Source organism: Malaclemys terrapin, chromosome 12 (assembly GCF_027887155.1).
Source record: "Malaclemys terrapin pileata isolate rMalTer1 chromosome 12, rMalTer1.hap1, whole genome shotgun sequence".
Lineage (NCBI taxonomy): Eukaryota > Metazoa > Chordata > Testudines > Emydidae > Malaclemys > Malaclemys terrapin.
The window spans coordinates 33,753,700-33,780,866 of record NC_071516.1 but is presented as its reverse complement, the minus strand read 5'-3'; the positions used below and the strand labels follow the sequence as shown (position 1 = coordinate 33,780,866).

General features: G+C 62.0%; 2 protein-coding genes across 7 annotated transcripts; one reads left to right on the top strand and one right to left on the bottom strand.

Moving 5' to 3' along the window:
• The first annotated feature begins 376 nt into the window (after window positions 1–376).
• NDRG2 (NDRG family member 2) lies at window positions 377–14,852 on the top strand. 3 transcript variants are annotated; one of them, XM_054045259.1, is made up of 16 exons: window positions 377–483; window positions 4,429–4,514; window positions 5,026–5,131; window positions 5,416–5,536; window positions 5,938–6,000; window positions 8,042–8,102; window positions 8,403–8,489; window positions 8,746–8,802; window positions 9,136–9,239; window positions 9,737–9,781; window positions 10,172–10,223; window positions 11,631–11,678; window positions 11,848–11,883; window positions 12,248–12,299; window positions 12,465–12,498; window positions 12,923–14,852. In XM_054045259.1, exons 2-16 carry the CDS (start codon window positions 4,437–4,439, stop codon window positions 13,146–13,148), a joined length of 1,170 nt encoding a protein of 389 aa, XP_053901234.1. In that variant the 5' UTR covers window positions 377–483; window positions 4,429–4,436; the 3' UTR covers window positions 13,149–14,852. The 3 variants fall into 3 exon arrangements, with proteins under 3 accessions (XP_053901234.1, XP_053901235.1, XP_053901236.1); XM_054045260.1 differs by having other exon boundaries at window positions 12,465–12,503; XM_054045261.1 differs by lacking the exon at window positions 12,465–12,498.
• A 3,429-nt stretch (window positions 14,853–18,281) lies between these two features.
• On the bottom strand, window positions 18,282–23,904 carry LOC128846539 (zinc finger protein 345-like). Of its 4 annotated transcripts, XM_054045697.1 has the most exons (5): window positions 23,808–23,904; window positions 23,341–23,442; window positions 22,999–23,108; window positions 22,388–22,534; window positions 18,282–21,625 (listed from the first exon to the last, which is right to left on the bottom strand). In XM_054045697.1, exon 5 carries the CDS (start codon window positions 21,612–21,614, stop codon window positions 19,506–19,508), a length of 2,109 nt encoding a protein of 702 aa, XP_053901672.1. In that variant the 5' UTR covers window positions 21,615–21,625; window positions 22,388–22,534; window positions 22,999–23,108; window positions 23,341–23,442; window positions 23,808–23,904; the 3' UTR covers window positions 18,282–19,505. The 4 variants fall into 4 exon arrangements, with proteins under 4 accessions (XP_053901672.1, XP_053901673.1, XP_053901671.1 ...); XM_054045698.1 differs by having other exon boundaries at window positions 18,282–21,628; window positions 22,388–23,108; XM_054045696.1 differs by having other exon boundaries at window positions 22,388–23,108; window positions 23,341–23,439; window positions 23,808–23,898.
• Window positions 23,905–27,167: the final 3,263 nt, after the last annotated feature.

Genomic DNA, 27,167 nt, shown 5'->3' with positions numbered 1-27,167 from the left:
ATCCTCTCACTCTGCCCCCTCCTTCTCCCCTCACTCTGCCCGCTGCCCCCGCCCATGCCCTCCCCCATACTGCCCCCTCTGCGTCCTCCCACTCTGCCCCCGTCCTGCCCCCTCCCCATACTCCATCCTATCCCCCCACTCTCCCCCTCCACCCATACTGCCCCCTCTGCCTCCCCCCACTCTGCCCCTCCCCCACTCTCTGCCCTCTCCGTGTCTCCACCCCCACTCTGACCCCTCCCTACTCCCACTCCTCGTCCCCTCCCCCCATGCCAGCGCTGTAGCAGGGAAGTCCCCTTCGCCGCCCCCCCGCCCCAGACCTGGGATTGGCAGCCCGGAGCTGGGGGGAGGGGTGTAGGAGGGGGGAGGGGCCAGTGGCGTGTGCGGGGGGGGGGTTGTTTGTATCCAGAGTCAGTCAAAGGCAAGTGAAGGTGGAGGGACGGACGGAGGGAGGCGCAGGCAGAGCCGGACACACGGACTGAGCAGGTACGGGAGGGGTGAAGGGCTGGAAAGGGTCTGATGGAGGGTTCGGGGGACCCGGGAGGGGTCAGATAGGGCTGGAGGGGGGTCTCGGGAGGGGGGCTGATGTTCGGGCGGGGGCCAGTCTGGAGGTCTCAGGCAGGGGGAGGGGTCCCGGGGGAGCAGTGGGGTGATGTGGGGCCATGGCTGAGATGGGGGGGATCGGGGCGGTGGGAGGGGCTGAGAAGGGGGGCGGGGGTTGGTAGGACTTGGCGGGGGGGTTGGGCGAGGGGGGGAAATGTGGGGGGGGCGAGGGGGGTGATCACTAAGGAGGGGGGCGCAGCTCCGTGTGTCCGTCTCCCCGGCTCTTCCCGTCGCTTCCTCTGAGCAGCGACACGCGAAATGTCAAGCGGAAAAACCCACCATGGCGAAGGGGCCGGACGCCTGGGTTCTCTCCCTCGCTCTGGGAGGAGGGGCTGGTGGGTTAGAGCAGTGGGGGCTGGGAGGAGCCAGGACTCCTGGGTTCTCTCCCCGGCTCTGTGGGGGTCCTATGGGAGGGGGGTCCTGGGGGCCCATCCCAGCGTCCCTAGGGCCCCATCCCAGCGTCCCTAGGGCAGGGCTGTTTCCTCAGGGGTCCTGACAAGGCTGAGGCACTGAGCCTAGCCCTGTGCCCCTCTCCCGTGGGGCTGGGAAGAGAATCATTGGTCACTGCCTGCCAGACACACACACACACCCATAGGGCCGCCTGGCCTCCTCTGAGAACAGGGGCTGGGAGCCAGAACTCCTGGGTTCTATCCCTGGCTCTGGGAGGGGAGTGGGGTGTAGTGGGTAGAGCTCCCCACCTATCTGTCTGTCCAGCCAGCAGACCAGCTCCCAGCCATTCAGAGCCAGCCATCCTTCCCCTCAACTGTCCATCCGTCTGTCCACCTCTGTCCCTCCCCGTGAAGAGATCTGTCGACAAGGGACGCTGGGTCTGGCTCCCGAGCCAGCTGCTGGTCTCCTCCCCTCCCCCTGAAGCTGATCCCAGAGCCAGCCCAACCCAGCTACCCCAAGCCCCTCAGGAGCGTGGAGGGAGACCTGCCCCATGGCCAGGAGAGCTAGGCTCAGGGGATTATGGGATGGGGCCCTCCCAGCCCATGGGGCAGCCCATAGGGTAGCCCATAGACAGACTGTGCTGGTCTGCCTGTTTCCTGCGCTCCCCACTCAGGGCCCCAAATGTCCTGGGTCTGGAAACACCCCACACCCTGTGGGTCCTGGGGAGGGCGTTAACTCTTGTTCTACCAGCACTGAGGGGGCCGGGGTCCAGGGAATGGACCAGGCACTGAGGGGCTAAGGGGACATTGGCTGCTGGCATCTGGGCAGGGACCCAGCCTGGACAGTCACTGACCCACCCCTACTCCAATGCCCCTTCCTGGCCCCCCACCCTCCTGCCTAACCCCCCATTTCCCCCACACCCTGCTCCCTGTGACACCCACCCTGGCTCCCCATGATTCTTCCAACTCCCCCATGTCTATAACCCCCCCACCTGTCCCTGTTGCCCCATAACTCCCCTCCCAACTCCCCCACACCCTGCCTGGCTGCCAGCCCTACCCCCATTAACGCAACCACCCTCATAACATCCCCAACCCCCATAACCTCCTCCTGCCCCCAACCTTGTGTCCCAGATCCCCAGGATCGGTGCTGTGTCCCTAGCTTTAGAGCAGCCCCTTGCAGGACCCCCTGGGGGGTTCCACTCTCCCTTCAGGGGAGGCCATGAGGGCTCCCCGATGTGCTGGGGCTCCAACCCTTCTGCCGCACCCCGTGAGCAGAGCCCGACTCCTGAGAGAGCCGTGACCAACGCGGGATTGGGTTGGTTAGTCACTGGGACACGGCCCAGGAAACCCTTAGGGCAGCAGGGAGATGCGGCGTTGGGTCGGCCCAGAGCCCAGGCACCCCGTTTTACGGATGCGTCTGAGTGTCTGTCTGACCCCCTCGTCCCTTCCCGGGTTGGCAGCCCCCACTCACCCCCAGCTCCCACCTTCCCAGCCCTTCCTGCTTCAGCTGGGGGGTCTTTGCTCAGCTCCCCTGCTGAACTGGGGGAGAGGAATCTAGGCATCACTGGAGCTGGCATCAGGTCGCTGGGCACCTTGTTCACCTGGGTCAGTTCCAGCCAGTTCCTTAATGACTCCTCGTTCCCCGAGGCAGGGAGGTGTCACCCATGCGGGTGCCTTTTAGCCTCTCCTGAAAGCGCACACCGCCCTTCCCCCATGCTGGGCAACAGGGTGACCAGACTCCGATAAAATCGGGACTGTCCCGCTATTTAACTTTCTGTCCTGTGTCCCGACCGATGTACGATCAGGATGCCATTTGTCCCGATGTTGTAGGGCTGCCAGGCCTCCGGTTGGCACAGGGCTGGCAGGCTCCCTACCCGGCTCCGCACAGCTCCTCGGAAGTGGCGACATCTCCCTCTGCGCGCTGCCCCCGCCATGAGCGCTGGCTCCACAGCTTCCATTGGCCAGGAACTGCGGCCAATGGGAGCTGCGGGGGCGGCGCCTGGGGGCGAGGCAGCATGCAGAGCTGCCTTGCTGCGCCTCCATCTAGGACCCAGAGGGAGATATCGCCACTTCTGGGGAGCCACCTGAGGTAAGCACTGCCCAGAACCCCCTCCCACACTCCTGCCCCAGCCCTGAGCCCCTTCCCACACCCAAACTGCCACCCGGAGGCAGCACCCCGAACCCCCTCCCATGCCTCAACCCCCTGCCCCGGCCCTGAGACCCCCCTTTGCAGCGGGAGCTAGGGCCCTGCACCCCCAGCTTGCGGTGGGAGCTGGAGCCAGGGCCATGCGCCCCCCCCTTGCAGCTTCCTGGGGCTGTGCTCCCCCCTCCCCTACTACAGTGGAAGCCGTGAACCTGTGGCTCCCCCCCTCGCCCCATGTGTCCCAATATTTTACTCTTGCAAGCTAGTTACCCTACTGGGCAACCACGCTGCATATGGGGAAACTGAGGCACACAGTGGGGGTCATCAAAATACCAGCAAGAATCCCCCCTTCGTCGCAGCTCTTCCCCCTTGGAGAACGAATGGCACTCGCCAGAACCAGCAGCCTGGGGGGATGGGGGCGTTCACACCCACATGTGCCATCTAGAGAGGCTGCAGCCTGGGCCCCAGCTCCGCCCACGCCATCCCGCTGGGCACCTCCTCGTGGCAGGTTCAAATCCCTCGGCCACCTGGCGCCCCAGCTCAGTGCCCATTCACGTCCTCCCTTAGGTCAGGTCCAGTTGATCGTACCTTGCTTCCCCCTGACTTCCCCCCATCCCCTGGCCTGGTACCCGGCCCTGCTCCCCAGAGCACCCCACCTCTCTCCCCTCACTGGGCTGCAGGGACTAACCCCTTCCTGCCTGGGGGGTGGGGGGGCTGGATCCCCGCTCCCACCGGCACTGCGAGCTGGAGGGGCAGGGAGGCGACAGAGGCAGGGCTACTTTCCCAGCAAGAGGCGCTGTGGGGCATGGGGCAGGATGGGTAGGAGAGGGTCAGGTCCCAACTTGCTCATTCAGCCAGCACCTCCTGATGGCGGGGGGGGGGGGGGGAGGGGGAGGTCGAATTTGCCCCCCAATGGAGCCTGATGCCCAAACTTCCTGGGACACCAATGTGGGGGAGGGTCTTCCTAAGCCTGATCCCCAGCCCCGATCCTGGGAAAAGCCCCCTCTCCCCTGAGCTCTGAGGCCCTGCCCAGAGCAGGGTAAGGGACTGGGCTAGACAGGGGGCTCCTGGGATTGGGGGGGGGAGGTCTCTGAGCACCTCAGGCCACAGGGATCTGCTGGGTATTTTGGGGGGGGATCTGTGTGTCAGGGGAGTGACTCTGGGGGGGTCTGTGTGTCGGGGGGTGGCTCGGGGGGGGGGTCTGTGTGTTTCGGGTGGGGGAAGGGCAGTGCTGGCAGGTGTCTCTATGTCCTGCTCTGACCCCCCACACACACCCCGCTCTTCCCTCTCCCCCAGGCGCAGCCATGACTGAGCTCCACGAGGTGCAGATCACGGAGGAAAAGCCCCTGCTGCTGCCGCCCTCGCAGCCCGTCCCGGGCAAGGTCAGAGGGCAAAGGGCACGCTTGGGGGGATGGGGGCTCACTGCTGTATTCCCGCCCCCTGCCATCTGACCACTAGATCCCACTCCCCTCCCAGAGCTGGGGAGAGAGCCCAGGAGTCCTGGCTCCTGTTGTCTGAGCTGCACTGACCCCTCCCTTGCTTGAACCCTGTCTCGCGGTGTCCTGGGCATGGGGGAGCAGGACATTAGCAGTGAACCCCCAGGTACCCCAGCCTTGCTTCCCCCACCCTCCGCTGGGGAGTCAGGATTGGAACCCGGGGGTGCCCAGCTCTGTGGGGAGCCCACGGCAGGGTATGGGCCATGGAATGGGGGCGGGGGCTGTTTGGGGACCGATATCTCGGGCGTCTCCTGGGCGGTGGCTGCCCAACCTGCATTGTTGGAAAGCGGGGAGCCCCCTCTGCGCAACGGCATCAGCTGTTTCCACCTGGGACCCGTGCCAGCCGTGGGGCAGCCCCCCCCACACCTCACAGCCCCCATCTCTCTCTCTTTGGCAGAAGCATTCGGTGGAGACGCCCTATGGACTCGTGGCCTTCACCGTCCATGGCACCCCGAAGCCCAAGCGCCCGGCCATCCTGACCTACCACGATGTGGGGCTCAACCGTAAGTGGGGCTGGCGGGAGGGACAGGATCCCTGCAGGGAGCTCCCGCCACAGCCAGCACCCTGACCCTGCTGCCCCAACAGCCAGCAAAACCCTGCTGGAAGCTCCCCCCTGCCCTGCCCCTCCAGTGCCTCCTGCTGGGAGCTCCCATCCCACTCCCCCCCCAGCGCCCCCTGCTGGGAGCTCCCATCCCACTCCCCCCAGTGCCACCTGCTGGGAGCTCCCCCCACAGCCAGCGCCCCAATCGCGTCCCTTGCTGCTCTGACACTATTCCGGCCTCCCCAGACCAGTCCTGCTTCGAGCCGCTCTTCCGTTTCGAGGACATGCAGGAGATTGTCAAGAACTTCGTGGTGGTTCACGTGGATGCCCCTGGCATGGAGGAAGGCGCCCCACTGTTCCCCTTGGGGTGAGACCCCCTGCCTCCCACCCCTTCCTCTCCCCACTCCCGCTGTTCCCCTTGGGGTGAAACCCCCTGCTCCCCACCCTGCTCTCCTCACTCCTGCTGTTCGCCTTGGGGTGAGACCCCCTGCCCCCATCCCTTCCTCTCCCCACTCCTGCTGTTCCCCTTGGGATGAGACCCCCTGCTCCCCACCCTGCTCTCCTCACTCCTGCTGTTCCCCTTGGGGTGAGACCCCCTGCTCCCCATCCCTTCCTCTCCCCACTCCCGCTGTTCCCCTTGGGGTGAGATCCCCTGCTCCCCACCCTGCTCTCCCCACTCCCAGTGTTACTTTTGGGAAGAGAAACCCCCCCACCTTACCCCTCTCTGCTCGCCCCCCTCCCCTTGGCTAATGTGCCCTCCTCCCGCAGGTACCAGTACCCATCGCTGGACCAGCTGGCCGACATGATCCCCTGCATCTTGCAGTACCTGAAGTGAGTGGGGGGCAGGAACAGACAAACACAGCATGCACCCCTCCCCCGCCTCCCCTTCCTGCCACTGTGGGGCTGGCTGGGGGGGAATTGGCTCCCAGAGCTCAGGTGCAGGGGGGGGGACCCTGTCTCGGGGTGGGGGGGGTCTGTGCGGTGCCTGGACAGACCCCAATCTCTGGTCTGTTCAGTTAATCGAAATGGAACAAAGAGCCAAAGGTGCGAACAGCCCCTGGGACTGCCCGGCCTCGCACCATGTGAACCAGGCTCCGTCGGTTTGGGTCGGCCGGGGCCCAGCTGGAGGCATCCAGCCCATTCCCAGCTCCCACCTCCCCAGTCCTTCCGTCTCCAGCCAGCGTCTTTGCTGAGAGGCAGGGGACCCATCACCTCCAGGGTGGCCGTGTCCTGGAGACTGGGTTTGCCATTGTCTTTGCGACTTTTCCTGTCCCGTTCAGTCTGCTCAGACAGCAGGCGACGCCCCCACCTGTGTCTCTGAGGCCACATCTACACTACAGCCAGTGTCCGCAGTGTCGCTCTGGGGCGTGACTATTCCAGCGTGAGCGTCCATGTGCACAGCGCTTCTGCCGCCCGCGGGATCACACCAACGGGAGAGAGCGGCCTTTGCCTGACCTGAGAGCAAACGCGACTCCTTTTCACCCCGCTGGGTAGCCAGGTGTCACGGACTCACAGGCCTGGTGCTCCCGGCTCCGTACGGCCCCTGGGAGAAACCCCCCTTCTGCGAGACAGCCCCCGCGGGGGAAGGTCGCTCTCTCTCGCTGGGGATAGGCGTTCTGGCCCCGCTGCCTCCCAAGACTGCACCTCTGTGCCTCCAGCACGCCTGGCTCTGCCATGGGCCCCTCAGGGAGTCCCCTCGCTCTGGCCCCCCGGGGAGCAAAGGCCCCCCCCCCCCCCCCCCCCCCCCGCATCTCTAGTCTGCAGTGACTCAACCAGCGTAAAACAGGAGGTTTATTGAGCGTCTGAACCCAGCCCTGGGGCCTAGTAACCCTCAGCACAGCACATCTAGGTCTTTCCCGCATCCAGCCGCCTCCTCCTTCCAGCCAGTCACCCAATAGCATCTCCCGCACAGCTCCTCCCCTGTCCTTTGTCTTCGGTCCCAGGTAAACAGGTCACTGGGGCCCTCTCTCTTCCGTCCTTTGTTCCCCCTGCTTGGAACTGGCTGGTCAGGTCACCGGGCCCTTCTCTCCTCAGCCCTTTGTCCTCCCACTGGCCAGAACCGGCTGCCTTCCAAGCTAGGCTGGGCCTTTCAGTCGCTAGGATCCCCCATCTCCAGGCCGATGTCAGTGTCCCAGTTGCTAGGCAAGGTCACACCTGATCCTCTGTAACAACAAACCCCTTCCCCCTACCTTGTTACACATGCAGCACACAGGGAAACTGAGGCATGCACACCACTCCTGCAAAACACCAAGAAAATCCCCTGCTTCGTCACACTATGCAACTTGTCGGGGAAACCGAGGCACGCACAGGCCTCATAAAAATACTACAGAAAATTCCCACTTTGTCACAGACTCATTTGCAGCCTCACTGCTGGCAAAACCCAGGCCCAGCCCATGGCCTGATCGGCCGTGCTGAGACCTGGCAAACTCAGAGCAGCATTGGGCTGTTCGGGGCATTGCGTTCAGCGGCCTGGCTGGTCCCAGGCTCTCAGCCGTGCTGCAGGAGAGCCAGCCTGAGGCCAGAGCGAGAGGAAAGAGACGGAATCTGGCCCCACGTTCCCCAGTTCAGCCGCATCTGACCTCCCGGCTTTGGGGCGTTGGTTTCCGGCCCCACGCTGCCCTCGTGCACCAGGCCTGATCTAAACGCTGTCCCTGGGTGACATCACGCAGCCAAGGCCTGCGTCCATCTGTCGCCTGTTCCAGGTCACCATGACATCCACCAACTGATGCTCCCTGTTACCGCGGGGGGGTGAATTCATGGGGCCGGTGACCAGATAAGTCCCGGATTTCATGGTCCATGGGAGCTAGGAACAACTCGTCTCCCTCACCCCCCAAACACATGGTTTATTAACCCCCTCCCCCTCCTCCCACAGATTCACCAGCATCATTGGCATTGGGGTGGGAGCCGGCGCCTACATCCTCGCCCGCTACAGTGTGAGTGACGCAGGCCCAGGGGAGCTGCGGGTTGAGAGTGAGGGGCACCAACAGAGTTTGGGTGGGGGAGGGCTGGGCTATCAGGACAGGGGGGAGCACAGGACTGGGATAGCAGGGTGCTGCGGTTTGGGAGTGAGGGGCACCAGCAGAGCTGTGGGGGGAAGGGCTGGGCTATCAGGGCTGCAGGTCAGAAGTGAGGGGCACCGGCAGGGCTGGGGGGAGCACAGGGCTGGCAAGGGATGGGCTAGCAGGGTGCAATGGGGGCTGGTTTCACCCTTAGTTCTCTTCCCCTCCCCCCAGCTCTCTCACCCTGACACCGTGGAGGGCTTGGTTCTGATCAACATCGACCCCAATGCCAAGGGCTGGATGGACTGGGCAGCTCACAAGGTAGGGGGTTTGGGGGTCCCTTCCCCTGGCTCTCCTGTACGGGGGTGGTTGTGCCGGGGCGGGGTACAGGTCTGGGGGAGCAAACAGAGACCGTGGACAGCTGGAGAGATCAGAGGGAACTTTCTTCTGGCCTAGGGTCAGCTCCTGGCGTTCTCCCCCCTCTCCCCCTCCCCGTCACCTCACCTCTCTCTCACCCCCCTCGGTGCTGCCCCCCCATCCCCAGTGCCCCCTCTCACCTTCTGCTTTCCTCCCCCAGCTGAGCGGCCTGACCTCGTCCATCCCTGAGATGATCCTGGCCCATCTCTTCAGCCAGGTGAGGGGGGGAAATCTGCGTGTCGCCCCTGGGGGCTGCGGATGGGCCCCACTCCTGGCGCTCCCAAGGGCTAGACCCAGGGGTCTTCCCCAGGCAGAGGGAGGTAGCCTGGGGAGGGGGGCAGTGAAGAGGTTAGACGGGCAGGACTGTGGGGGGAAGGATGGGGGGAGCAGCAGGACCGGCGGGGGGGGCCAGTAATATCCTACCCCCCCAGGAAAAGCTGTCCGGCTGCATGGAGCTGTGGGGGCAGGGTTATGGGGGGGAGGGCAGGGGGAGCAGGACCGGCAGGGGGCTGTAACTGAAGAGTAATGCCCTCTTCCCCCTCGCCCCCAGGAGGAGCTGTCCGGCTGCACGGAGCTGGTCCAGCAGTACAGGGAGGCGCTGGTCGGAGCCCCGAACCTCAGCAACATTCAGCTCTACTGGAGCAGCTACAACACGTGTGTTGGGGGCTCATCTCTGGGGCTGGGCTGGAGGCAGGGTGGGTATGGGGGGGCTTGGCCGTGGGGTGGGGCTGGAGGTAGCTGGAGTTGGGGGGGCTCAGCTGTGGGGCTGGATGGCGCTGGGTGGGGGCAGGGGGTGCTGGGTGGGCTGGGGAGGACAGGGAGTGCTGGGTGGGGGCGGGGGGGCTGGAGGGCGCTGGGGGGTGCTGGGAGGGCAGGAGGGGTTGGGGGGGGCTGGAGGGCACTGGGTGGGGGCAGGGGGTGCTGGGTGGGGGCAGGGGGGGGCTCTATCATGGCTGCCATGACTGAGGCTGGAGTTACTGTAAAGGCTCATGGGACAGAGGTGACCTGGGGGCCCGGGGCGGGGAAGTTTGCTGCCAATTCCGCCCCCTGTGCTGAGACCAGGGGGAGTTGGGGGGGTTCAGGGCTGTGTTGGGAGACGTGGGGGGTGCAGGGCAGTTCTCAGCCCACCATTTACTCCCGCCCACCCCCAGCCGCCGGGACCTGAACTTTGAACGCGGAGGAGACGTCACCCTGAAGTAAGTGAGCCCGACACCCCTGGGTATCCCCCAAACACCCCACAGCCCCCCTAGGACACCCCTGCTCATGGCCCCCCATAAATGCCCTAACACCTCTCAGCCCCCCACAAGCACACAGGGACCCCCTTCTCCCCCCCTGGGTACCCCACAAACACCCCACAGCAGCCCCATACTCCTGCCCTCCCAAGTATCCCTCAGCCCCCCCCTGGTTAGGGGCGGGGCCTGTCCCCAGAACCCCCCAGGAATGGGGGGGACACCCAGCTGACCCCTAACCCCCTCCACCCCTGTGCTCTGCTCTGCCCAGCTTCCCCACCCTGGACCACCAGAGCAGCTGCTGGGGGAGGGGAGGGGCACTCTGACCACCCCTTTTCCATCTGTCTGTCCCCACAGGTGCCCCGTGATGCTGGTGGTGGGAGACCAGGCCCCCCATGAAGATGCTGTGGTGAGTAACTGAACAAACCACACAATGCACAACTACACAACATAGCACACATCCCTACAGTTACACAACATAGCGCACAGCCCCACAGCGCACCCTGCTACACACACACACGCAGCTACACAACGTAGACAGCACATAGACCTGCAGCTACACAACCCCCTGCAGCTACACAACATAGACAGCGTGCAGCCCCACAGCGCACCCTGCTATACAACCCGAGCACAGCACACAATGGGGGACACACCCAGAGCCAGGCTCATTCCCGCCAGCAGTGGGTGTCGGGGAAGGGCCAGACAGACAGTGCAGGATTCATTCCCTCCTGCTGGGGACGGACAGACACACACTCTGAGCTGGGCTCATCACACCCAGCTGGGGGCAGCAGGGACATGGACATGCATTCCCTCCCGCAGGGCTGGATGGACAGACAGACGGACACACACACTTCCTCTCTCTGTTTAGAACAGGCAGACGCTCCGCGTTTCTGGTCCCCGGCTGGTTTGGGGCTGATCCCTGCTGAAGGGGGGACGTCACCTGCCCCCTGGGCTGCCCTGGTGGAAACCGGCCGGATTCCCTGATTTCCTGCTCGGGGCACTGGCCAGCGCCGTGAAACTGACCAGGGTTGTGTCGGTTTCCCTCGGGGGCTCCCAGGCCCTGTGCTGGCTCCCTATGGCCCCTGAGAGGAGCCCCCGTGGGTGCATCAGTCCCCTGCAAGGGTCGCACTCGCACTCCGGGGCCAGGGCCTCCCAGGACCATGCCTCTGAGCCTCCAGCCCGCCTAACTCTGCCATGGGCCCCTCGGGGAGTCCACCCCGGTCTGGTCCCTGGCCTGCGGTGACTCAGCCGGTGTGAACGTCTGAACCCAGCCCGGGATGTTCTCAGGGCCCTCAGGCCAGCTGGGTCTGTCCCTGTCCCCATGGGCTCTGGCTGCTCCTTGTCCCCCGTCCAACCGAGCCCCCTATATCCCCTCCCCCAACAGCCTCTCCTCCGCCCTTTGTCTTAGGTCCGGGCAAACAGCTCACAAAACCGGATGGCTCCAGGTTCGGATGGGCCCTCTGGCAGCTGTTGCTAGGTTACAAAGGATCCCAGCCCTGGGCTGGAATCCAGGCTGCTAGGCAGGGTCATACCTGGACCTCTGCAACAGTAAACACCCTCTCCCACCCCCTGCTTAGACATGCGGCACCCAGGGGAAACTGAGGCCCACACAGAGTCACAGGCCAGGCCGGGGGCTCCAGGCCTTACACATACACACCAGGCAAAGCATGATTGACGTCTGACTCCCAGGGGTACAACGAGCTCTGGGCTTTGGGATGTCGTCGGGCTGTGGGGGTGTTTCAGGGTCCAGGTGTCTCTGTGCTCTGCTCCCCTCACACTGTTTTCTGTCGTCCCCCCCCCCCCCCCCCCAAACCAGGTGGAGTGTAATTCCAAACTGGATCCCACCCAGACCTCCTTCCTCAAGGTGAGTGACGTCCCCTGCCCCCACCCCATCCCGACTCGCAGCCCCTGCTAGCCCAGGCCTGGGCTCCCCTCTACCCAGCTCTCCCAGTGCCCCTGGCTCCTGACCCACAGCCCCCTGCTAGCCCAGGCCTGGGCCCCTCCAGTAGTTGAGTTTTGGGTTTGTTTTCCAGATGGCAGATTCCGGGGGGCAGCCCCAGCTGACACAGGTGAGAGCTGCCTTCCCAATGGGGATGGAGGGCGCAGGGCAGCGTGAGGGGGAGGGTGTCTCTGGGGCAGTAGTTGGGGGGTGCAGGACAGCATGGGGGGAGGGTCCTGAGGTGGGGGAGGCACTGGAAGGACATAATGGGGGCTGGTGTGGCGGGTACAGCCAGGATCTCTAGGGGGACAGTTGTGGGGCACAGTCTGGCTATGTAAGGGATGTAGCGAGGGTTGGGGGTAGCCAGGAGGGAGAGTTGTGAGGTGGGGTGCACAGCCAGGGTATATAGGGGGCAGGTGGCAATAGGGAAGGGTCTGGGGGTAGCCCAGCTGTGGGGCACGGGTTCTAATCTCCATCTTGTCCCTATCTCTCAGCCTGGGAAGCTGACCGAGGCATTCAAGTATTTCGTCCAGGGCATGGGATACAGTGAGTAGCCGCCGTGGGGTGAGGGGTGAGCGGTGTCCCAATCTCCCAGCCCTACCCCTCCCCTAGCCCTCCCCCCTAGTGCATTGGGTCCTTGGCCCATCCCCAGCCCCGAGTCGCTGCCCCACCGCCAGGCCAGTCCCTGAAGCGTCTGTCTCTCTTTCTCAGTCCCCTACATCCTGGACAGGAAACTGAGTATGGGGTCAGGTACCTTCTCTGCTGTTCCCCCCATGCACCCCCAGACCCCCACACATGGCTGCCCCACCCAACACCCTGCACTGGCTCCCTGCCCCCCACAACCCAGTGTCCTGCACTGCCTCCCATGCACCCCACATGCCCCACATTGGCTCCCCCCTTCACCACCCCCCATCCACTCCCTGTACAGGTGTAGGGGGCATTGTACAGTTTGTGTGGGGAGCTCCCTGCCCCCCTGCATTGCCTGGATATGCCCCGCCCCCACCCCTCACGCCACAGCCTGTTGTGGGGCACACCTGTACAAATGGGGGCCTATTGCTGGGATGGGGTGTAGGGGTGGGTGGGGTCTGTTGCTGGTGGGCGGAGGGGTGGGCGGGGCAGAACAGAGGGGCGTAGCCAGTCTGACTCCTCCCCTCTCTGTCTCCCTGCAGTGGCCTCCTCCTGCATGACGCGCCTGTCACGCTCCCGCACCGCCTCGCTGTCCAGCGCAGCCTCAGGGGACGGGAGCCAGTCCCGCTCCCGCACCCTGTCCCAGAACAGCGAGTCGGGGAGCCCCCAGCAGCCGCCGCGGCCGGCCCCGGGGAGTGGAGCCCACACCATGGAGGTCTCCTGCTGAGCAGAGGAGGGGGAGGGGATGGAGACGCCTCCCGCCTCTGACCGGGACTTCCTGCTATCCCACAATGCACTCCGGCCCCAGGGGCCACGCGACGCTCACCCCCTAACGGTACTAAACCGGGGAGGCCCCGATCTCAGAAACAACAGCACAAGCAGCGTTAACCCTTTAAAAACAAAATAATCAACACCCCCTGGGCCCCGCCCCTTTCCCATTGGCTCCTCCCCCTCCTTAGCCCCACGCCTTCCCTCGCCCATCACCTTGGCTCCTCCCCCCTCCTCAGCCTGTCTGGATCTTTGGGGGGGGGGTGTTTTGCAAGTGGAAGGGAAGAGGTTCTGGGGGGGGCTGTGTGTTCCCCACACCCCCTTTGCCTGTCATAGCCCTGACTTCTGTCCGTCTGTCCCAGGGCAGTCCTGTTCCTGCCCCCTTAGTGTCCATCTGTCTGTCATGAACATCCCCCTCCTGTGAGCCCTCCCCCCTCCGTCCATCTGTCTGTCCAGAGACAGCTGTTCGGTCCAGCCATCCCAAGAGTCACCCACCACCTCTCTATATACGTGTCTGTCCTGGACACCCCTCTTCTGGGAGTCTCTCTCCCCGCCCCCCACCCCATGTCTCTGTCCTGAGTGCCCCCTGCCCACATCTGTCCTGATGTGTGTGGGGAGTTGGGGGTCACACACACACGTCTCTATCCTTTCCCAGGATGCATTGCAAAGCCATTCGCCATTCCCCAGCCTGGGTTCTCGTTGGGAGGTTGGGAGGCCCGTGTGTCTGCGTTTGGCTCCCTTCCCGGTTATTCCCCAAGGACGTTGAGTGTTCAGGGTGTCTCCCCCAGGGGGCGCAGGTGCGAGGGGGCGGGGCCCTGTGCACTAACCTGCGTAGATATTTAGCGGCGTGTGGCGTGCGTGCAGTAGCCGTGCTGGCTGGAGCGTGGCTGAGGCAGAGAATTGCTTGGCTGGGGGCGGTGGTACGAGAAGGGGGCCTGCAGGAATGTGATACTCAACTGGCTTCCGACTGTGTCAACTGTTCCAACAGTTGCAGGCCCCAACTGTAGCAGGTTCTGACTGTTGGGTTCTGGCTGTAAAAGGGCCTGGTTGTACCAGCCTCTGGCTGTAACAGCTTTAGCCTGGGGTAGGTTCCAACAATTGCACCAGGCTCTGACTGTTGGTCCTAGTAATGGACTCTGTATGGACTCTGACTGTAGCAGCTGTGTATGTAACCAGCTCTGGCTGTACTGGATTTGTAATGGGTACTGTAAGTAGAGAGCTCTGGGTGTAATGGACTCATGATGGTGTAGAGTTACAGCTATAAAGGCTCTGCCTGTATTGGGCACTATAAGGCTAGGCTCTGACTGTGACAGATTGAGTGTAGCGACCGCCGCCTGTGCTGGCTGTGTAACAGGTCCTGTTTGAACTGGGTTCCAACAGTAACAAGCTGTGAATGTAACTGGGTCTGACTGTAACAGCTCTGTGCGTACCAGGCTCTAACTGTGCTACCCATGTACAGTTTCTGGCTCTGACTGTACCGGCGACGTACCACGCTCCAACTGAAACAACACTGTGTGCTGCGCTCCGGCTCCGCCAGGCTCCAGCTGTACTGCTAATGTACCAGGCTCTTGTGTCCGACTGTACTGCTGATGTATTCGACTCTGTCTGGCTGTAATAGCTGTATATCCACGGGGCTGGGGCTGTACCAGAGCGACAGCCAATCCCAGCCTTAACAATAAAATCTGTAGAGGAATCTGCCCTGCACCTGTCTGTGACTGGCCGTCTGTGATATAAGGGGACAGGGAGGTGGGGCTCCATGGGGCACAGCCGGATGAAGGAGTGGGCCAGGATTAGTGTTGCCCAGAGCAGGCTCAGGTGAGAATAAGAGGGGAAAAAAGCCTAGTAGGGGCCCAGGACCCCATAGGGGCCTGATCCTGGACATTACAAGTGGGGAAAGTCCCATCATGTGCCCTCACAGCGCAGCCCCCCTCCTCGCTGAGCCCCTCACTCTGTCCCCCAACAGCACACTGCCCCATGCTGAGCACCTCACTCTGTCTCCTGCAGCACAGTGCCCCCTAGCGGCATACTGGGGCATTGGCAGGCAGGGGAGAGCGCCCCCTGCTGATTTCCCCCTGCCCTACTTCCTAGCACCGCACAGGGGTATGGGCACCAGCACCGATTGCCGGGGAAAGAGTCCCTGCCCCCATGTAGCTGGAGCCCTGGAAGCCAGGCGAGCACAGTGTTACACATGCCTGGCTCGCCCATTCTCCCCTCCAAGCATTGCTGAACCTGGTGCGAGGGGCCCGGCAGCGCGTGAAACGTGAGGCAGCTGGGGTCAGTCCACCATGCTTTGAGTTACACGCCAAGTGGCACCAACCTTGCTGGATTATTCCCAGGGCCCCATACTGCTCTTCCCAGGTGACCTAAAGCGGAGATTAATTTTAGTGCACTGTCCCTCAGTTTCCCCACATGGCCTGACCAGGAACAGCACCCTTGGGCTGGCAGCCACGGAGGCTAGGATTTTCAGAGGCCGTTGGGCTTTAGGTGATTGACGCCATCAGCTCCTTGGCGCGTGGCTGCAGGTAGCCTTGGGACGCAACATACTAACACTCAGTGTCCTCTTGGCTTGTCCAGCCTTTTTTCCTCAGTGGATTGGAGTACTTTGTGCTCAGTGTCACCCCCATGTGGGCAGAAGGGGAATTACAGCTCTGACAGCCCATTAAAGAGCTTCCATTCTAACCCACCAGCATACACAAGAACTAGGAGTCACCCAATGAAATTAATAGGCAGCAGGTTTAAAAAACCAAGACAGTAATTATTCACACGCCTCATATGCAACCTGTGGAACTCATTGCCAGGGGATGTCGTGAAGGCCTAAATATATCTCCATGAACTTACCTATCAATGACTATTGGTCACGGTGGTCAGGGATGCAACCCCATGCTGTCGGTGTCCCTAACCCTCTGCCTGCCAGTAGCTGGGACTGGGTGACAGGCGATGGATCACTCAATAACTGCCCTGTTCTGTTCATTCCTTCTGAAGCACCTGTCAGTGGCGCTGTCAGAAGACAGGATACTGGGCTAGATGGCCCATTGGTTTGACCCAGTGTGACCCTTCTTATGTCCTTATCCCCAGCTCTGGCCTGGGAAGGGAGTGGGGTCTAGTGGTAAGAGCAAGGGGGTGAGAGGTCTGTGAGCCAGCACTCCTGGGTTATGTTCTTAACAAGTGTCATGGGAGAGCTTCATTGAAAGCCAGTGGCCCGCTGGGTGTCACCACCATTGTTTGCTGTGTGTACAACTCCCATGTGAGCAGACTGCACAGCTCAGCCCGGCTGGCCGACTAGCCCAGTAAAAGTGGGGTCCTTGCTGCCCTTGAGGGGCTTCCACTGGACACTGATTTGCATACTTGGGCCAATACTAATGAGGTGCTGGTGGGCACTGAACAAGAAGTGGAGCCCGGCGAGGGTAGGGGTGGGAGTGGGGGAGATGCTGGTCACAGGGGAAGGACAAAGGCCAAGTCTGGGCCAAGAGCTTACCAGCACGTATGCTCCACTGGGGGCTGGAGCAGATACAGACCTGTGGGCAGGTAACGAGTCACCCTGCAATTAGCGAAATGACTAACTGGTCCCTGGCTCAAAGAGCTGGGGGTATCCAGCAGTCACATGGTAAATCAGTAACAAAACCCAGCACACTCTAACGGGAGAGCTGGCTGCTCTGCATAGCCCTCCCCATGCCATGCAGCGTCCACGTCTCTGCTGGGGCCAGGCCACTGTTGGTCTGAGGGGTTACTTCTGTCCCCCCCAAAGTCCCGCCTACAATCCGTGCACCTCTCAGGTTTGCAGAAGTCCGGAGCTTGCTGCTGCCAGCCAAGCTCTCACTGGCCGGGGACTGAACGGGGGGGGCGGGGGGGGGTATTAGTGCCACACGGATTTCGCTGCTGCTACGGCCTCGGGCTGCCTGCAACGTGCCAAAGGCCCAGTGCATGGGGAGAACTCCCAGCTGGCGTATTCCAGGAAGGGTGAGCATGTTATCGGTGGGCTCTTATCTCAGACGCTTTCTATAGCTGAACTGGCGCCCGGGTCAGTATTCCTTGGCTGGCACGACGACACTGGGCTGGTTTGTGCTCCCAAGTATGCAGCGTGAAGCTGCCACGCTGGCACCAGCAATGCCATCTCAGTTGCACTGGGCAGAGAGCCGGACGGGGCGACGCCAGGGAGGGCTCACGCTCTCTGAGTCCCAGCTCTGCAAGCAACTCTGCCCTGGGCTCAGGGAAGGGCCGTGTCTCCTGGCTAGTTAGTGCCCAGCTGGCAACAGGCACCTGCTAGGCGGTTGGGGGGGGGCACTGGCACCCAGGCAGTCATAGGCAAAGCTCCTTCGAGAGACCATCCCCCTGAGTGCAGACACACAACTCGGGGGGTGCAGGTGCCGCTAATAGCTGGCGGTGTACAGCAGCTTCCCCCAGCCCAGCTAAGCCCAGCTTCACTCTTCCCAGTGCCCGAAACTCTGCACCATTACTCAGATTTGGGGTGCCTCACAGGGGTTATGGGGCTGGGTTAGGGACCCCAATTTAGGGTCTCTTGACCAAGGGATCCCCAAGCTATAAAGGCCCTAGCTTTTCTCCAAGTTGAGGGATTTTACCCGGGGGTTTTGCCCAGACCTGGGGAGCAAACCACGGTGCTGAGCCTGGCCCAGGGGGCTCCATTGCTGGACATGGCACCCACTGCCCCTTTGGGGGAGAGCAGTGAAAGCGAGTGGCAAGAGAGTTACGCTATCCCTAATGCCCTAATGCTCACGTGTCTTCACCAAGCAGAGGCAAGAGCATTATCCCCGTTACAGGTTGGGAAACTGAGGCAGGGAGCAGGGCAGTGATTTGCCCACAGTGAGGATGGGGGAGGGTCTCCCAGGGACATAGTAGCACATCCCCCAGCGCCACTCACCATGCCTTCCGTCTAGTAGGGCGCAGTTTATTTCTATAGCCATGTAACTTAGCCCATGTGCCTCCCATGCAGTCTAGACACGCAGCAACCAGGAGGCCTGACTCCCAGCCCCCCAGCTCTACTCCCCTGCTAGAGCAGAACCCAGGAGTCCTGGCTCCCAAACTGCCCCTGCTCTAACCCACTAGCCTCCAGCCCCCTCCCCGAGCCAGGGAGAGAACCCAGGAATCCTGATGCCCAACGATCACTCAGAGACAAGGTTCGTGACATAGACCTGCTTCATTCAGTGTCTCCAACAGCCTCTGTATCACGTGACATGAGCCTCTGGAAGGTACCGTTCCCCACGGACCCCACTCAGACGGAGCTGGCTGCCCACCCCCTTAGGGCCAAAAAGGCTGGAGCTCAACAGTGCCTGCAGAGAGAGAGGTGTCCCCTCAACCTGGCTCCAAGGTGGTTAGAGCAGGGGGCTGGGAGCCAGGACTCCTGGGTTCTATCCTTGGCACTGGGAGGGGTGTGGGGTTCTAGTGGGTTAGAGCAGGGGGGGGCTGGGAACTAGAACTCCTGGGTTCTATCCCTGGCTCTGGGAGGGGAGTGAGGTCTAGTGGGTTAGAGCAAGGGGGGTTGGGAGCCAGGACACCTCGGTTCTATCCCTGGCTCTGGGAAGAGAGTGGGGTCTAGTGCAGGGGAGGGCAAACTTTTTGGCCCAATGGCCACATCTGGGTATGGAAATTGTATGGCAGGCCATGAATGCTCACCAAATTGGGGGTTAGGGTGCAGGAGCGGGTGCAGGCTCTGTCTGGGGGTGCGGGCTCTGGGGAGGGGCCAGCAATGAGGAGTTCAGGGTGTGGGAGGGTGCTCCAGGTTGGGGCAGGGGGTTGGGGGGGGGTAAGGGCTCTGGCTGGGGGTAAGGGCTCTGGGATGGGGCTGGGTATGAGGGGTTGGGGGTGCAGGAACCAAGGGGCTAGGGCATGGGAGGGGATCAGGGGTGCAGGCTCCAGGCAGTGCTTACCTCACGCAGCTCCTGGAAGCAGCGGCATGTCCCCCCTATGGCTCCTTCATGGAGGCATGGCAGGCGGCTGTGTGTGCTGCGCCGTCCCTGCAGCTCCCATTGGCCTCTGTTCCCAGCCAATGGAAGCTGCGGGGGCAGCGCTTGGGGCAGGGGCAGCGTGTAGAGCCCCCGGCTGCCCCTACGTGTAGGAGACATCAGCTGCTTCAGGGAGCCGCATGGAGCCACAGCACACGCAGAGCAGGGCAAACCCCCAACCCCGCTCCCTGGCTGGAGCTCGAGGGATGGATTAAAACACCTGAAGGGCTGGATGCGGCCCCCGGGATGTAGTTTGCCCACCCCTGGTCTAGTGGGTCAGAGCATGGGGGGGCTGGAAGCCAGGACTCCTGGGTTCTATCCCTGGCTCTAGGAGGGGCATGGGGTCTAATGGGTTGGGGGGGGCGCTGGGAGCCAGGAGTCCGGGGCTCTGTCCTGGCTCCTATCCCGTGTGGAGTCTCTGGTGGGACAAAGCTGGGGACTTGGGCAGGACGCTGTCCCCATGCTTGGCGAGGGGGGACTGGTGGGCATGGGCAGTGTGGCGCTGTCCGTGGCTTGGCTCAGCGTGGAAGGTCTGGTGTGCGATCAGTGCATGGCTCTGGGCAAAGCGCTCCCCGCATCGGGCGCACTCGTAGGGGGTCTCACTGTGCACTCGCAGGTGCTGCGCCAGCTCAGCGCTCTCCCCAAATCTGCGGCCACAGCGGGTGCATTCGTGGGGCCGCTCAGCGTGGATGCGCCGGTGCCGAGCCAGCGTGGAGCTGCGACCGAAGTGCTTGCCACAGCCAGTGCAGGCGAAGGGCTTGCCGGCCCCATGCCGGGTTCCGCGGTGGGCGGCCAGAGCTGCGGCCTCGCTGAAGGCCTTGCCGCAGTCAGTGCAGACGTGGGGGCGCCGGGCATGGAGCCGCCGGTGCTGGAGGAGGTTGGCACGGAGGCTGAAGCCCCGGCCGCAGTCCATGCAGCAGTAGGGGCGCTCGCCGGAGTGCACGGCCCGGTGCCGGAGCAGCACTGCGCTCTCCGCAAAGCACCGGCCACAGTCCCCGCAGGCGAAGGGGCGCTCCCCCGTGTGGGTGCGCCGGTGGCGGGCCAGCACCGAGCTCTGCCTGAAGCGCTTGCCGCACTCCGGGCAGGGAAAGGGGCGCTCCCCGGTGTGCACCCGCCGGTGAACCAGCAGGTGTGAGCGCTGGGCAAAGCCCTTTCCACAGTCCGGGCAGCCGTGGCGCTGCCCCAGGGGAGCCACCAGGGAGCCTGGGCTCCACCCCTTCAGCCCTTGGGACTCCTCCCCCTCTGCAGGGATTCCCTGCTGGGTCACAGCCTCTGAGCTCCGCCCCTTCAACCCTTGGAACTCCTCCCACTCTGCAGGGATTCCCTGTTGGGTCACAGCTTCTGAGCTCCGCCCCTTCAGCCCTTGGGACTCCTCCCCCTCTGCAGGGATTCCCTGCTGGGTCACAGCCTCTGAGCTCTGCCCCTTTAGCCCTTGGGACTCCTCCCCCTCTGCAGGGATTCCCTGTTGCCTGAGGGTCTCTGCACTGGGCTCTCCCCCTGGGGTGGGGTCCCCCCGCAGCATGCTGTGGGTGGTCAGGTGGCGGCCCAGGTTGGACCTGCGGCTAAAGCGGCGGCCGCACTGGGTGCACTGGTAGGGGCGCTCCCCGGTGTGCGTGCGCTGGTGGAGCAGGAGGCCAGGCCCGCGGCTGAACCGGCGCCCACACTGGCTGCACTGGTAGGGGCGCTCCCCAGTGTGGGTGCGCCGGTGCAGCGCCAGGTCGGGGCCACGGATGAAGCGCCGGCCGCAGTCGGGGCAGGGGAAGGGGCGCTCGCCCGTGTGGATGCGCTGGTGCAGCGCCAGGTCTGGGGCCCGCAGGAAGCGCTTGCCGCAGTCGGGGCAGGGGAAGGGGCGCTCGCCCGTGTGGATGCGCTGGTGCTGCACCAGGGAGGAGCCAGCGCTGAAGCGCTTGCCGCAGTCGGGGCAGGCAAATGGGCGCTGCCCGGCGTGGGCCCGCTGGAACCGCAGGAACTCGGGGCTGCGGCTGTAGCTGCGCTCCGCTGGCGGGGTGGGGAGCCCTGCGGTGCCATGGAGGCGCCGGTGCTTGGCCAGGTGGGCACTCTGGCTGAAGCACCGGCCACAGTCAGCACAGGTGAAGGGGCGCTCGCCTGTGTGCACCCGCTGGTGGCGCAGCAGGTTGGAGCTGCGGCTGAACCGCCGCCCACAGCCGGAACAGCCAAACGGCTTCGCCACCGCACCACTGCAGGGCGCCCCCCGGTGGGCCAGCAGGGCCACGTCGTCCCCAAAGCTCTCCCCGCACTCGGCACAGATTGTTGGTCCCACCTCGAAGCGCCCGGTGCCCTGCTGCCCCTCAGTCAGCTGTTCGCTCCAGCAAGCGTCCCCCTGCGGCTCCACTGTCCCAGCCCCCTCCTGGCTCTCCGTCCCGATCCCATCCAGGCAGGGAGCCCCCTCCTCACTCTCACTCATGGCTCCATCTGTCTGGGGTACCCCCTCCTCGCTCTCTGGCCCAATCCCGTCCAGGCGGGGTACCCTCTCCTTGCTCTCATTCATGGCTCCGTCGCCTGCTGGGACACAGAGTAAATCCAGAGATTAATCCGTCCCTGTGCTGGAGAGAACGGGAACCTCAGGGGGTGGAAAGGGGGAGCGTCAGAGCAGCCTAAGGGATTGGGACACTCGCTCTGGGAGTCGCAGTCACCAGTAACTCTCGGAATGCCGGCACTGAGAGAGATGCAAAGGGCTGCAGGTCCTGATTCACTGCGGCTCATGGGATTTAGACACCCAAGTCCAGACTGAAAGCTGTTTGGACACCTAAAAAGCCAACAGGGACCTAGTGGGTGCTTTTATCTGCTTCTCAGGTGCCCAGATCTCTTTAGACTCTGGCCCTCAGTTCTTGTTATTATACCAACCAGGAGACAGGCACATCCCAGCCCCTTCGGCAACTCTGCGAATCCTCCTCACGTCGGCAATACCAACACTTTGGACGCAGCCGAGCAGATCTCAGAGAACAGCAGCCAATGGGGAAACCCTCATACAAGGAGGGATGCTTCCAGTGGAGGCCCGTGGGGATCTGTGCCTGGCACAATGCTGCTCAGGACCTTTACCAGGGATTCTGGAAGGAAATCTCAACTCCCAACTGGTAAAGCAAGCGGCTGGCACCCAAACCACCAGGGAGGAAGAAGGGCTCCTGATGCTAAGGGACAGCATGGGCACAAAAACAAATGGGGATAAATGGCCAGGAGTAAATGCAGGCTGGAAGGAGAAGAAGGTTTCTAACCACCAGAGGAGGGGAAGGGGGGGCTGGAGCAGCAGGACAAACATCTTACCTAGTTTCCCAATGCAGCTTGAGAACTGTCTGACCAGAACGGTTCCCTGGGGCTACAGAGCACTGAGCTGGGTAGCCGAGCACAGCCACGGGGAGGAGATCTCTGGCAGCTCCTTGCTCTAGGAAAGGGCTGAAAGAGGTGCCAAGGCTGGAAGGCGGAGAGATGAATTCAAGGTGAGAACAAGGACAGCTACCTCACAAAGCAGTCTGGCTGGCTTAGAGTTTTACACCGCTGCCAGCACCACAGCAGCTGAGTATCTTCCATACACCTGAATGGCTCCCCCAAGAACCAGTCCCGTCCCGCTCTGGAGGTGACAGAAAGCTCCGCTGGGGTGATCCAGCCAGAACTGCAGCATGCAGCGGTGCCAGGGCCTGTGAATTCGGAGTGAGGCGCAGTTCTGCTCCAGCCCAGCTCCAGGTGGACACAAGCCCTAGGTGCACATCACTGTCTCAGAATCTCCTTCCACCAGGAACGAGGGGCAACGGGACAATCTCTCTCAAGCATCCAGGGGCCCAGCGGGGCCGATCTCCAGCCTCCTCTGGCTCTGACACTGCCCCCTGCCCTCCAGAGCCCACAAAGCTCCTGCTAAAGGTGAGGAATGGGCTTCTCACCCACAGCAGCTGTGAACTTGGGCTCCTGCATGTCTTCCCACACTGGGTCTCCGTACAGGGTCCACTCTGCTTGGCAGATGTCCCTGGCCACCTCCCTGCGTGTCCAGGCTCTGAAACAAGAAGTTTCCCACGCTCAGTCCTGGCTGCTCTCCCCCAGTCTGCTCTGGTTTGGTCACCACTCCCTCCAGCCCCCCACATCTCCTCCACCCCTGCTCTCCCACAGAGAGACGGGCACTTCTGCAGGTTTCCCACACACAGCATATTCACTGCCCCGCCCATGGGGACAGACCCCCACAACCCTGGAAAGCCCATCCCCCAAGCCAGCTACACACAGGGGTTCACCTGGGGGATGCACAAGCTGCTGCTCGGGACCTGCCAGGCCCAGTGAGAGCAGGGGCCCATCTAGCCTGGTATCGGGGCTGCGACGCTGGACAGCGCCTGCTGCTTCAAAGGAAAGAACAAGAGCAGAGGCCAGTGAAGGAGGGGAAAACGGGGCCCACCCGGGGCCACCACTTCCCGCAGCATCCCCACCCCAGAACTGTGCAGGGGAGGACCCCCCACGGGGAAATCAAGACACATCATTGCACCGGCGGGCACACGCACTTCCTCTCTGGCTAGGCCGGGATTTCTCACACCCCCACCGCTCACCCCACGCGCACACACACGCACCATTGCTCCCCAGGCAGCCCCGAGCCCCGGCCACCCCGCAGGCAGATGGGCCCCCACGGCTTCCCGGGACCAGCCCCTCCCCGGGCACAGGGGCCCCGGCCCCGATCCCGGGCGCCGCCCCCCGCAGCTCCCCCAGTTACCGGGACCCTCGGGCTGGGGCCGCGTCCCCGGCGCTCGCCCCGCGGGGCCCCGGGCGCAGCCGGCTCGGTGCGCGCTGGGCGGGGCGGGACGTGGGGCAGCGAGCGCCGCAGCCTGAGCTCCGGAGCCAGCCCCCTCTGGCGGCGCCTGCTCCTGGGCGGGCTGCGAGCGCAGGGGCCCTTGGAGCCGAGCAGCGGCGGACCGCGCCCCCCCACCGCCCTTGGGGGCTCCTCACCAGCACTGGGGGACCCGGTGCCTTATTTCTGCTCTGGCTCGGTCTGGCTTCCGCTGCCAACCACCGGCTCTTCTGCCGTTCTCCGCTCTGGGGGATTCTGCCCTGGGCTGGGGGTTGGATACTGGGATCAAGTCTCCACTCTGTCCGCTTCGAGACTCACTGAGCAGAGTGAGCTGTGCCCGCCTCTCCCTGGCAGGCTTGTCTCCAGGCCTCTCCAGTTATTGCTGTGGCTCTGCTCTGCACCCTCCACATCCCTGTACAATGTGGCCACCAGAGCAGGGCTGGAGGCCCCATGCTCCAGTATCCATCTCAACCCAATGACCTATACAGAGGTTCCTACTCACCACCCCCTGTAGACATCCATGCCTCCCCTTAGCCCTTGTGCCACAGCATCGCTCTGGGAGTTCATGGCGAGTTTCTTGCTTTTTGTGCCCCCTCAGGCTTTTCCAGGGCAGCTGCTGTCCAGGACTCAGTCCCTCAGTCGGTAGGGCTGGCTGGGTTTCCTTGGGCCTAGATGTGTCACATTTCACAGGGCTGAAATAAAATGCATTTTGTTTGAATTAGACCATTTTCTCAAGCAGTCCAGAGGGCTCTGTATACCCTGTCCTCACCGAGCCAATATTTAGGTTCTCCACCCATTTTACACTGATTTCCACACTACTGGAGATCATGGTGAATTGCACCAGGACTGGCATGATCCCCCCAGAACCTCACTAGAGACCACTGCATTTTATGGAGCTTGTCCACCAAGCCCATCATAGAATATCAAGGGTGGAAGGGACATCAGGAGGTCATCTAGTCCAGCCCCCTGCTCAAAACAGGACCAATGCCCAGACAGATTTTTGCCCCAGATCCCTAAGTGGCCCCCTCAAGGATTAAACTCACAACCCTAGGTTTAGCAGGCCAATGTTCAAACCACTGAGCTATCCCTCCCTCTGCATGTGTGCTCAGCTGATACCCTGCAATGCTAGCTTTCCATGCTGAACTGCTCAGAAAGAGCCCAGAGCCAGCTGTGGGGAGTGCATTATTGCTAGTGTACAGGTGTGCGTTATTGCTAGTGTATGGGTGTGCATTATTGTTAATGTACAAGTGTGTATTATTGTTAATATATGGGTGTGCGTTATTTGTAGTGTTTTTCGGTGTCCCCAGCACGCCCAGGCCAGGGTATCACAGACATGCCCAGCCCCAGGGCTTGGGGGGGAAAAGGGGGGAAGGGGAGGCAGGGAAGGCAGGAGCCATGCTGGGCACCTCACTGCCCTGAGCAAGGGTGGGGGGGCTGTTGCACGGGGATCCCACAACAGGGGCACCTGAACAGATATTGCTTTCGCACCTGGTTCAAACTCTGCCTGTGTTAGCTCTGAGCATCTCAGGACTACATCTCCCAGCATGCACCATGCCCAAGAGGAATCTCCCAGCATGCGTCACTCCCGGTAGAGACGCATCTCCCGGCATGCCCTGGCCCAAATGGGCGGTGCATTTCCTGGCACGCCCCGTGTCCCAGCGTAATCTCCCAGCATGCATCATGCTCAGTCAGAGCTGCATCTCCCAGCAGGCCCTGCGCCCAAGGGAAGCTCCCACCATGCCCTGCGACAAGTCCGAGATGCACTTGGCTGTCCTGCCCATGCTGCTCAGAACTACCTCTCCCAGCATGCCCTGCTCCCAGTGTCGGGGCTGCAGCCCCTGCCAGGGGAAGAGGGCAGATGGCCCTCTTGCGGCGAGGCAGGGCACAGGGAGCTGGAAAGGTAACCTGGCCAAGCCACAGCCCCCAAACACTAGGTCGTTGTAAAGTCACATGTGGGGAGGTTTGCTGTCAGGGGTCTGGGCTGGCAGGCTGTGCCTGTCTGTGGCGCATTATCAGGCCTGATCCGTGCCTGTGACGAGAGATGCGATCTCAGGACTCTGGGAGCTGAGGCTGGCAGTGAAACTCCACCAGAGTGGGCAGTGCGGAGGGAAGGACTCCAGCCCCACTGGATTTCACTGGAGACCTGGCCTCTGACTCCCCCAGAGCCTTGTGAGAGCCCCAGGGCTGATATCACACTGAGACCAGCCACCACAGCAAACATTCCCTCTATCTATAAATCCACCCCCCTACACCCTTTGTCCTATCTAACCCTGTACACGCCTCTAGCTATATATTAATATCTGTTACCTGTTAGTAAATATTCACCCTTTTAGCTCTTTTCTTTCTGTATATTTGATTCATTTATATATTAACTATTCTTTAGAAACTCTAGGATATTAACAAAAAGTATATGTGAATTCTAAGGCTCAGACACTGGTCCTTGACGGATAAGTAACCTTGATCAATAAGTATCAGAGGGGTAGCCGTGTTAGTCTGAATCTGTAAAAAGCAACAGAGGGTCCTGTGGCACCTTTAAGACTAACAGAAGTGCTAGTCTTAAAGGTGCCACAGGACTCTCTGTTGCTTTGAGCAATAAGAACGGCCATCCTTGGTCAGACCGAAGGTTCATCTAACCCAGTATCCTGTCTTCCGACAGTGGCCAATGCCAGGTGCTTCAGAGGGAATGTGGAGCACGAGATCTGGTCCAAGGTGTGAACCATCCCTGCCTATTCTGGCTAATAGCCATTGATGGATCTATCCTCTATGAATGTATCTAGTTCTTTTTTGAACCCTGTTATAGTCTTGGCCTTCACAACATCCCCTGACAAAGAGTTCCACAGACTGACTGTGCGTTGTGTGAAGAAATACTTCCTTTGGTTTGTTTTAAACCTGCTGCCTATTAATTTCATTGGCTGATCCCTAGTTCATGTGTTATGAGATGGAGTAAATAACACTTCCTTATTTCCTTTCTTCACACCAGTCATGATTTTGTAGACCTCTATCATATGCCCCCCTTAGTCATCTCTTTTCCAAGCTGAAAAGTCTCAGTCTTATTAATCTCTCCTCATACGGAAGCCATTCCATACCCCTAATCATTTTTGTTGCCCTTTTCTGAACCTTTTCCAATTCCAATATATCTTTTTTGAGATGTGGTGACCACATCTGCACGCAGTATTCAAGATGTGAGCGTACCATGGATTTATACAGGGGCAATATGATATTTTCTGTCTTGTTATCGTAATGCTTCCCAACACTCTGTTCGCTTTTTTGCCTGCCGTTGCATAT

Coding starts and splice junctions, on each gene's coding strand:
- NDRG2 (XM_054045259.1), top strand. CDS start 4,437: ATGACTGAGCTCCACGAGGTGCAGATCACGGAGGAAAAGCCCCTGCTG. Junction 8,490..8,745: donor TGGACTGGGCAGCTCACAAG/GTAGGGGGTTTG, acceptor TTCCTCCCCCAG/CTGAGCGGCCTGACCTCGTC. Junction 12,499..12,922: donor GACAGGAAACTGAGTATGGG/GTCAGGTACCTT, acceptor GTCTCCCTGCAG/TGGCCTCCTCCTGCATGACG.
- LOC128846539 (XM_054045698.1), bottom strand. CDS start 21,614: ATGAATGAGAGCAAGGAGAGGGTACCCCGCCTGGACGGGATTGGGCCA.